The sequence below is a fragment of the Nematolebias whitei genome, chromosome 12 (genome assembly GCF_014905685.2).
Source record: "Nematolebias whitei isolate Nwh7 chromosome 12, NemWhi1, whole genome shotgun sequence".
Taxonomy (NCBI): domain Eukaryota; kingdom Metazoa; phylum Chordata; class Actinopteri; order Cyprinodontiformes; family Rivulidae; genus Nematolebias; species Nematolebias whitei.
This window is the reverse complement of record NC_056509.1, coordinates 29331188-29342616: the sequence shown is the minus strand read 5'-3', so window position 1 is coordinate 29342616 and position 11429 is coordinate 29331188. Positions and strand designations below refer to the sequence as shown.

General features: G+C 38.5%; 1 protein-coding gene across 1 annotated transcript; it reads left to right on the top strand.

Annotated features, from left to right (window-relative positions):
• The first annotated feature begins 353 nt into the window (after window positions 1–353).
• On the top strand, window positions 354–10771 carry LOC119418132 (elongation of very long chain fatty acids protein 4). The gene is made up of 7 exons (XM_037685385.1): window positions 354–640; window positions 4475–4569; window positions 6200–6387; window positions 6919–6999; window positions 8270–8441; window positions 8556–8683; window positions 9946–10771. The coding sequence occupies exons 2-7, from the start codon at window positions 4503–4505 to the stop codon at window positions 10222–10224; spliced, it is 915 nt and encodes a 304-aa protein (XP_037541313.1). The 5' UTR covers window positions 354–640; window positions 4475–4502; the 3' UTR covers window positions 10225–10771.
• The last annotated feature ends 658 nt before the right edge of the window (window positions 10772–11429 follow it).

Genomic DNA, 11429 nt, shown 5'->3' with positions numbered 1-11429 from the left:
GGGGGGAGGACATACGTTTTTGCCTTTCAGCTGAGGGTGACAATAAGCACACCTAAAATAGAAGTGGTGGCCTTTTCACGCACTGTGCCCTGGAGTCCTCTTTTTCTATGACCGTCTATGTCTCAAAACATTAAAACCAAAATATATGAATGTACTAAAAATAAACAAGTAATAAATTGGTCGGGGGGGGGGGGGGGGGTAAGTGATTATCCAAATGACCTGAAAAGCAGTAAATACCGAATATGAACAGAAGAAAGTAGGTAAATTGCCTCAAAAAGACACGAGCTGAGCTTTCCAGCGGCTGTCACGGTAGAGCTCTTTCGCGCATGCGCAGAGCGCTCTGTCCTCTCCGAGTCCAGGAGATTGTTGGAGGATGATGATGCGGCTGAGCGGCCGGCGGGGACCTCATGTAGCTACAACGGACCGGTCTTAGCCATAGATTTTCCCTTGCCTTGTCTAGTTTCTTGCCAAAATTTGCTGTTCAATGTGGAACTGTAAACCGAAGCGGCGCGGAAACTAATTAGCAGCAACAAGAGAAAGAAAAGAAGAAGAAGAAAACGGAGAAGAAGAGTGACTTGGACAGAGCTAGGCATCAAATTACACCGGATGTTATTATTAAACGTTTATAAATATCAAAGGCGTAAGTAACATTTTTGTTTGTTTGTTTTTGTTTTAACATGTTTTTTTTATTTAGCTTTGCGTTTGCTAAATGTTCATTTACAATATTGGTTGTATAAACCTGGTGAACTCACGGTTATAGAGGTTTTTATTAGACGTTTTATTCCTGGATTCGCTGGTGTGAATCACATTTTCTGTTGCTTTTAATTCTCTGCTTCATCTCAGACACCCACCTGTTAATCCCAGCGATTATCAGTCCACCCATTTAAAAATCCCCGGAATAAAACAGGTGTAAATGACATTATTAGCCAGCCCTCATATCAAAACATGAGCCTTCCTGTGTAGAGTTGATCCCTGTGTATATTACTGCAACATCCCAATAAGTGTGCTGTGTTGTCTTGTTTAAACCATTAATGTCTTCACAGTGAGTAGATTTGTCTGTTTCTTTGCACATGCAGACACTATTCAAAGAAGAGGCTTGGCCATTTGTTCTTAGGCCTACATCTAAAGCTGGTTGATCAACTGAATTTAAGCCTCTTGAGCGAAACCTGCTGACACATGTGCCCCAGTCTTTTTGTTCACAGACAGACCCAGTTAACCCCCTCTGATCTGCAGCTCAACTAAACCCTGACTTCATGCGTGTCATCAGATAAAATCGTGCAAAGACTGCCCACCGTAAAGTTTTTTTTTCTGCTTTTTTTTACACACCCATGTGTGCAACAGTGAGGCTGAGGGCTCACCACTAGTAGTTGTTAGGATATAGTGAGCACTTAATTATTTAAAGGACAGCTGATCTGATTCATTGGATTAATAATAGATTAATACGATGAAAAAAAAAAAGCTCTCAGCTCTAGGGTGGATAAAAGCTTTTGTTATGTAATTAGTGTCAGTGAAATGGATTCGATTCAGTTTATTTAAATAGCTCCAAGTCACAACAGAAGTCGTCTCAGGGCACTGAACAGAAACATTCACATATTATAAAAGCCCATTAGTAAAAGTTATCTATCTAAGATAGCCAGCAGATTGTGTTGACTCTTCGTTTCGTCGCAGTCTCCCATCCTGAACAAGCACAAAGGCAACAGTGGAAAGGAAACACTCCCTTTTAACAGGAAGAAACCTCCAGCAGAGACAGGACAAGCGTCCATTTGCTTTGACTGACTGTGTTTGAGAGGAACAGGAAGGAGAAACAGACAAACATAGAATGGAAGGTCCAGGTGAACTATCTGCTGGAGGGAAGACAAAGAAAATCACGTTCAGGATATAAATAACTACAAATACAAACAGGTGGAGTAGAGGAAGTAAAGACAGCAGCAGAGTGAGGAAATGTGGTCATTTTGTCCTCCGGTAAGCCTATAGCAGCATAACTAAGGGATAGCTCAAGAAACCCAAGCTGACCCTAACTATAGGATATATCAAAAAGGAAAGACTTAAGCCTAATCTTAAAAGTAGACAAGGTGCCAGCCTCACCAACAGAAACTGGAAGTTGGTTCCACAAGAGAGGAGCCTGATAACTAAAAGCTCTGCCTCCCATTCTACTTGTGGAAACTCTAGGAACCACAAGTAAACCTGCAGTCTGAGAGCCAAGTGCTCTGTTAGGGAAGCATGGAACAAAAAGATGTGTAATATAAGATAACTGTACATCTTTGTTATTATTTGGGGCGGCTGTGGCTGAGCGGTTAGAGCAGTCGTTCTCCACTTCTAGAGTTGGGGGTTCGATTCCACCAGCCAAAGTGTCCCTGGACAAGACACTGAACCCCTCATTGTCTCCGACGTGTCCCCTCGGTGTATGAATGTGACCTAAAGAACTGATTAATCTTTGCATAGATCTAGTAGAGTGCTGTATGAATGTGTAAATGAAGATGTAGATTGTAGTGTAAAGCACTTTGAGTAAGATAGAAAGGCGCTATATAAGTGCACTCCATTTACCATTCTATTACCTGCTTACAGTTTATATTACACATTTATCTGTCTATCTATGAAGGATGAAGTTGAAAAACTGCATCTATTCCTTTAACTGCTACTACTTATAAATGCAGACTGGAGCAGATCCAGCTTATTTTTTTGTTTGGAACTGTGCGGAGAAAGGTTCTGTCAGGGTTTAGTCTATACCTGTGGTTCTTAAAGTTGGGATCAGGAGAGCCCATTGTTGGTTGTTAAAGGGAGTAGTCTCGTGATGAGATCCAGTAATCAAGTAAAATGTTAGGATGAATGCTTGTGTTGTTTTGTTTTTTCAGTAATTGTTGTAACATATAAAAAAATAGCTGTCATAAATAGATGACAATTCTCTGACAGTTTGCAGTTATTTTATCTTTATTTAAGTCATTTCTCAGCAGCAGTCCTAGATTACATCAGTGATGGCGTCATAGACTGTACATCTCATTGACCAAGTGACCCTGGGTTTATTTTTTTCATTGTTGTGAGTTGAAACCAGCAGGACCCAGTCTGTAAGCACTGCCAAGTTGTATTTGTGGAACCAGAGTCTGTGCACTAGCGATGGAGAGGCTTTAAGTCTTACGTACTCCCCCGCAACAGTCATAGTAGTACACGATCCTTGTACAGTAATGAAAGCTAACGGATTAAAATCAAATATGTTTTACCAAACAGAAACAGTGTAAGAACTGTGTGTATCAACAAAAGTCAACACCTGAAAAGAATTATCTGAGATTTTTTAATGATTATTTGAAAAGGGTAGTGTCTCATTATTTTTACATGGGGGGAGCAGGACTTAAAAATCATACTGGAACCAGCCATCAAGAAGGCTGATCCTGATCTGGCTTAAATTCCAGGTCCCATCAGAGGTATATGTTTTGTATATCTACTAAAACTACTTCTAGCTGCAGCAATATATCTGTTGCTGTGTGTTGAATGATCCTAAACCTGACAGTTTTTATTAAATTGTGGATGTGAACAACTTTTTTCATGGCTCATCTGTCTCACTTGTTAGCTTGTGCCAAATGCAGTTCCATTAAACATTTGCAAATTTTCTGCAAAAGAACACATTTGTTCTACCTAAAGACCTGTTTAAGGTGTTTAAACTGCACTAACGTTGCAACTTGCATGTTAGCACATGCAGTGATACAATGAAAGTTTTATACTTTTAGGCCTCGTCTACACTACTCCATTTATAGTTTTTAATTGAGATTTTCTATGGTGTTTACACCGCTCATTCATATATAAGTAAAGTTTCTTGTGAGAAAAACTGATTTAAAATAATGTTTTCCAAACCCCATGGACTTGAAGTATTTAGTTATCAAAAAGTGATGACATAACAGCCTTTTTCTCACATGTCCACCTTCAGTTTATACCCTAGAAACCAACAGAACAGTGTAAACAAACTGGTCAATTTTTGTGTGTGTATCTTTGCTCACACTGATTCTGTTGCTGTTACTTCAATGATATAATGGTGCTTAACTGAGAGGAAATAGTTAATGATATTAAAAAAAAAAAATTGTCATTTATTAAAAGCAAAAAAATCTTTAGCCAAGTTAAAAATGTTATTTCTTTGTGTTTTTATATGTGCTTAATCTGGAGGTTTATGCCACTTTGTGGCAAGGTGTATATATTTCATCATTTTTGTTATTATTATTATACTTTTTTTTTTATTATTCAAATGGATGAAAAAGCATTAGTTTGAAAACATGAAGTCCTTTAAACTGGGTTTGATAGAAAGTTTTGGCACCAAAATATCATACTCTCCTGATCTTAATATGCACCAAACAAACATGCAGTAAGACTAGAAAGCACTCCAACTAGAGAAGAACAGCTTTCTGTAGCTAATGGTCTCTGACAGGGTGTCCATGGCAGGTAATTTAATTTGTCTGCCTCTCGTTGACTATTCTTTCTCTCCTCGCCACAGAATAATCGAGACCAAAGGGAGAGGAGTCATGGAGGTTGTAACACATTTTGCGAATGACACTGTAGAGTTTTACAAATGGAGCCTTACTATAGCAGGTAAGCTGAGTTCACTTCACACACACACTAGCACATTATATTTCTTTAATACTTGTAGTATCAATAAATAAAAACCTGTAATAATGTATAGGCTAAACCAAAAATGCAATAGCTACATTTTCAGTTTGTTTTTGCCTCTTCCTTGAGGACTGTGTTGTCATCATTGTGTTCCCATACAATGGCAAAATTGGTTCTCTGCATTTAACCCATTGCACCTGGAATGCACCCATGTGGGGCAGTGGGCAGTTATGTGGGCGCCTGGGGAGCAATTGGGGATTGGGTTTCTTGCTCAGGGATACCATGACATGTGGGAATGGCTGGGGATCCAGCCTGGGACTTTCAGGTCCCGAGTCGGCTGCCCTGCCTGTAACCCATCTTGACCCCCAGTAAGGAATTTTACTTTTTATTTCCAGTAAGGAAATCTCTCTTTTTTTCCTTCTTTCTGGGTAAATAACAACTTTTGAAATCAGGAAAAACCTGGAAAATGACTTTCATTTTTCAAACAGGGAAAGCAGGGGGCTTGAGAAAAATATTTAAAAAATCTGGGAAAACTCAGGGAATTTGAACACTGCTCTGCTAATTAAAAGATGCAACAAAGTTCAGTCAGGTCATACATAGACATACAGTACATAGATACTGTATCATACATGATACAGCCACATAGTGCAGCAGCAATAAACATAATAGCTGTCACAATCTATTATTAGTCATATTAGGTGTCACAGAATTTGATCAGGTATTTCATACTGGACTGGGACATCCCTGCAAAAATCAAACAAAGCAAACAGGAGCTCAGGTATCGTCTGAATTTTATTCTTACAATTTACAGATTTTTTTACCTGGATTATTGAGCATGGTTGTCTCAGAGGAGTCGATAGGGGAGAGCACGGGCCCCAGAAACCATCTTATCACCAGCATACTGATTGGTCCACTATGTGAGTGTGCTGCTTGTGGGACTGAGTTTGTTTGTGGCTCCTCGGACTGATGAAGTCCTTTGGATGAAGGAGAAAATGTCTCAAGGAAACAACGTCCAGATGAACTGACTGAACTTTGTTGGAATTTTTACCTGGGTTATTGAGCATGAACTTTGAAAATTAAAAAATGAGCTTTCTGAGAATTTACTGTGTACATGCTAGTATTTTAGTATCATTGAGGCCATGTTCTGCGCCTACTGTGTACACAGGACATCCTTACTGGCTGGATATGGTGGTTTTCTAGTTTCTGATGTTATAAAATGTATTTAATTATTAGGAATGATTGCCATATGCACACACCGTAGGCTACATTATACTTCCTGTCATTTTTAAATGTGACTCTGCTCTGCTCGCCACCTAAGATGCTAAGTTCTGAGCGTTTCATGGGACTGAAATATCTCCGTGGATTTCAGGACCACTCAGGGAAAACTCAGGGAATTTTGTTTTCATGAAATGCTAGGAACCCTGTGACTCATGTCAAAGACTTAAAAGTGAATAAGCATTCACAGGAATTGCTAACACAAAGCAAACCTGCAAAACCTATTGTTTAAAAAGGACCAGATGTTTTGTTTATCTGCTTGAGAGACAATAACTGATGGGGTTTACCCAGTGTTTAAAAAGGAACGAGTTTAACTGTCAGCCATTATTACCTCCAGACAAAAGGGTGGAGAACTGGCCGATGATGTCGTCCCCCTTTTCCACCCTGGCCATCAGCTGCCTGTACTTGATCTTTCTCTGGGTGGGGCCTAAATATATGCAGGACCGCCAGCCCTACATACTCAGAAGGACCCTCATAGTCTACAACTTCAGCATGGTGGTCCTCAACTTCTACATCGCCAAAGAGGTCAGTGTTGTGTGAACTCAAGCATGATGGGTAGCTGATAGCAGATTAACATTTGATCAACTGGACCAAACGCCTGTCTTGGCAGCTTTTTCCATAAATGTCTTGCAGACTACAAGAGACAACGAGTGGTAAAAATACAAAAGAGTTTAACTAAACTTCCACTTTCAAATTTTATTGATTATAAAAATAAAAGATGCACTGCGTGAGAAACCATTAGTGTGGTTCAAATTGATATAACAGATTTATTTTGCTTATCAAGATCAAATCATCTGTCCCACAAAAATAACATGTTGCTTTATGAAGAAGGACTAACTGCTTTATTTCATGATTGTTTTTACCTCTTTGTCAGCAAGCATGTGACTTGTTTCTGAACTGTTCATATGCACTCCCATTTTTATCCTCTTATAGGTTCTCACCCTGCTCCTTTAACATTGCCTCACCTAGCTTTACCATTCCTCGTGGCTTTTCTGTTTGATCTTTTCAATCCAGAAGTTTTCTCAGTCTTGATCTAACTTTGCTCTCTTTTTTCAGCTCCTGCTAGCATCAAGAGCTGCTGGGTACAGCTACCTATGTCAACCTGTCAACTACTCAAACGATGTCAACGAAGTCAGGGTAAGCTCCTCACACACACCACCAAGCCAATATATGAGAAATGTCTATTAATTCAACAAATTGGTGCTTAGACCTTCTCTAATCACACAGAAGTGAGGCTTTCCCGAGTCTGACAGGCGTGATGTTATAATCTTGTTGCTGCTTTAAGAAGCTCACTAATGCTGTTGTGCATTGTAGTAGGAAAAACAAAAAGGATGAGAGCCCAACTTGTTAATCCTCTGCTGGTTTTGGTTAACAGAGGGTGTGGTCCCCACCTCTATTTTCTGCTTTGCTCTGTCACTGCAGTCTGATTTAGGGATCAGAGGTGCCACACGGGTGCTGTCTGTCAGACGAATGAAAACTTCAGCCAAGTTAAACAAGTAAACTCATTTGGAGTCATACTAAATAAATATAAAAATATATATCCTGATGCATGCTCAATAGTCTAAGTAGACAAATCAAAAATCATGAAAAATGCTGTCACCAGCAAACTGGTTGATCCACTTTGAGAAGGTGCTGTTTATAAGACTGAGTTTGTTGCAGCTCCTCAGACTGAAGAAGTCTTTTGGATAAAAGCTGAAACGTTTCAACAAGTTTTTTTTTTGTTTTTTTTATCCATCCAGAGGACCTGACTTAACTTTGTTTGATCAAAATATAAGTTTTTTATTATTATTTCATAATTCATATTTAATTTCATAATTTGTTCAGCAAAAAAATATTTTTGGGTGGTTTTGTGTGCAAAGATGTATTCTTAAACAGTTGTCATAGTAACTTTCTCTAGTAGAACGATAGTAATACATATATTTCTGGAAAAGTCACAGGTTTTTATGACATAAAGTAGAGATGCACAGAAATTAATTTTTTCAAACCGAGCACAAGTACTACGTTTGAGTACTTGTCAGTACCAATACAAATACTAACTAATGCCATTACACTTCTTGAAATTAGTAGAACCTCTCATTATAAATCCATTCCATCAGGTGATTTGTTTAAAATAATGGAAATTAAAATAATTCCTAAAATAAAACTACTTCCAAACATAGTTCATCCTCTACCACCTGACTGAAATGAGAGGTGAGATAAAGTATGAGTACATGCACACGGTATTGCTGTATACCTGAAACTAGAAGTACTGATGCACCCCTAAAATATGAGCATGCCAGTGGGAGATCTCCTCCATTTTCTGAATATTGCATTTGTGGAACTGTGCTAATTTCTATCAAAGATGAATTTTAACACAGTGATGTGTGTGTTTGACATAATTTCCTTTGTGCCTCTTTTGCATCTTCAGATAGCATCTGCTCTTTGGTGGTACTATATCTCCAAAGGAGTGGAATTCTTGGATACAGTCTTTTTCATTTTGAGGAAAAAGTTCAACCAAGTCAGCTTCCTCCACGTCTACCACCACTGTACAATGTTCATCCTGTGGTGGATCGGCATCAAGTGGGTCCCCGGTGGACAGTGTGAGTTGTTTCATTTAAATTCCAGTAGCTGAAATAAGATGGAATCGATTTTCATACTTGTTCGACAATCTAGAAATACAACCAGTGTTACTTCTGATCAAAACTTCTCCACAGCATTTTTTGGTGCAACCATCAACTCCTCCATCCACGTCCTCATGTACGGTTACTATGGTCTGGCAGCTCTGGGACCTCATATACAGAAGTACCTCTGGTGGAAAAAATACCTCACTATTATTCAAATGGTGGGTAAACCTTTACAGATTAACTTTTTATGTAGAAATTTAACAACTGTTCTTATAAATAGTCTATGCATAGAAACAAAATCAAGATGTAACAAACTAAAACATCAATTTGAGTGGGGATTTTTGCCATTTTTATCATTTTTATCACCTGGTTTTGTGCAGCTACACTTTATACAGACATGCAGAATTTGTTAAGCCAAAAAAAAAAGGCTGCAAACATGCCAATATTGAGCTTGTAATTTATTGACGCTCAAGTCTCAAGCAAAACTAAAGTGACTCATGGTGTATTTTTCTAAAACTTTTCGCAGCAAATTAATTTTATTAGTTAATTTATTGAATAGCTAATTTAATTGTTGAATTTATTTAATATTTATTAGCTGTTTGTGGATATTTAAGCGATGTAAGTTTTACCTTTAGTTGAAAAAGTCTTTAAGTACGTTAGAAAGAAGAATGCTGAATGCTTATCTGAAGAAGTCTGAAACAAATGTCTCACTGTGAACCAGAACCTAAAGCTGGTCCAAGCTTTATAATGTCTGTGTGGACCAAAATATTTTATGTGATCTTCTTCACATGAAAATAAGATGAATATTACTGAATCTCATATAAACATGCCGCACAACAAACTGCACATAAATGCCATTTACAGTGCAAATGTCTGCACCTATAATGATTTTGTAAGTGTATACCTGTGTGCAGATGTTTCTTGTCTCAAGCAGTGGTTCTCAAACTGGTGTCCCCGGCCCCCTGGGGGTCCGCGAACTGGTGCTTGGAAGTCTGAAACAAATAAAAAAATACATAGATGTTTAATAACCCATTAAAATACACCAAAATGCAGGAAATCACATCTATTTTATTCAAATTTTTCTGGGGGAAGACCCCCTGCATCCCCCATTTTTATTGCATTAAAGAGACAAATTGAAGAAAAATGTTTCATAAACATGGGTTATGAGGGGGTCCCTGAACCCAAAATTTTGAGAACCCCTGGTCTAAAGCACGACACAGAAAAAGAAAAGAATCTCAATAAAATCAACACATCAATGCTCTTACGTCTTTGATGAACAACTAAAAGGACAAATCAGACTACTGCATATTGGCTAGACATAATAAAAAAAACTGAAATTTTAAATGAAGATTTTTATCTATGGTACATAATGAAGAACAAATGCTTAAAACGTAAACATGTTCATTCTTATGAATGTTCGCTTTTCAGTTTTAAAGCAGAAATATTTGAAGTGTTGTGTTCATTGTCAATCGTTCAACAGATCCAGTTCCACGTAACCATCGGCCACGCCGGCTACTCCCTCTACACCGGCTGTCCCTTCCCCTGCTGGATGCAGTGGGCTCTGATTGGCTACGCAGTCACTTTCATCATCCTCTTTGCCAACTTCTACTACCACGCTTACAGGCGCAAACCTTCTTCGCTCAAAGGAGGCAAGCCGGTGGCTAACGGCACTTGTAGTGTGGCTAACGGTCACCGCAATATGGAGGAGGTGGAGGAAAATGGAAAGAGGCAAAACAAGGGCAGAGCGAAAAGAGAGTGAATAAGGAAGAAGAGTTTTTTTCTGGCAAAACAAAGCAGATAAATGTCAAAGAGTGAGGAAGGGAATAAACAGCGTTCTAACCAGAAAATGTAGATGGGTGTGATATGGGACCAACTTGAGAAGATGAATGGGTTGTAGCGTGTTTGTGAGTGTGTCTAAGTGGAAGAGAGTTGTGTTGTCTTCACAACTCCTTTTTTATTTTAAATGAAGAAAAGCAAAATGCTGATCATGTAGACTCCACGCCTCTCTGTCCATCATTGTGTTGGACTCCGTTAGGACCAAAATATGAACGGATCTGCAATCTGCTCAGCGTCCACAACCAAAATTCACCTCCAACTTTTGTACTCTGGATACTGCTTGATCTGAAAGCTTGAATAGTCTTTAATACTATAATTTATTTATCTGTGCTCTAAAATATATCTAAATAATTTAATTCCAATAAAGAAAAAGCAAAAAGGGAATTTTGGGGGTGGGCGATAAGGAGGAGGTATTTTGTTTACAAATCTTTAGTTAAGTTGAATATGGTTATTAAAGAAAACCAAACAGAGTGTAAGAGTTGTCGTCAGCTGTATTTCACTTCGTTACGGTCCCTTGCAGCATCTAACGTTCAAACCTTATCATGGACTACGCATTCTTTGCTGCTTCCAGTTCCTACAAATGTGCTGCCTCCAGAACAACACGCTGTTATCTTCGTGTTCACTGTGAGCTGAAAGGCCGATGTAAAGCACTTCGAATTAAACTGTAGTTTTTCTTTTAATTTTGCATATGTGAGTATCTTTGTGGAAAATACATGTTTTTGTGAGTCCTCAGAATGTATTTCTTGCTGTGCGATGTAGCTGAGGCGCAAGAAAAAGAAGTCGAATTTCAAAATTGTCTCACCGGCATTTAGGACTGGAGGGAAACGCATCGTTAACAAAGAGCTTCTTTTTTTTTTTTAAGTAAACAGTGGCCATTTTATTGTCTAATTCAACTAAAAATGATACAGCTTCCCTGCTGCACATATAAGTAAAATAAAAACACTGTCAGCACAAGGTATGTTTGTGTGTCATTGTATTTGCAAAAAGGCTGCAGTGGAGAAATGGTTTGATTCAGACTGATGGGCTGAAAGTGACGTGAAGTTCAGCGAAGTGGATTGTTGCCATCTTAAAACAACTCCAGTCTCAAAACTTTATTTCATCTTTTAGAAATGTTTCTGTTGATGTCAG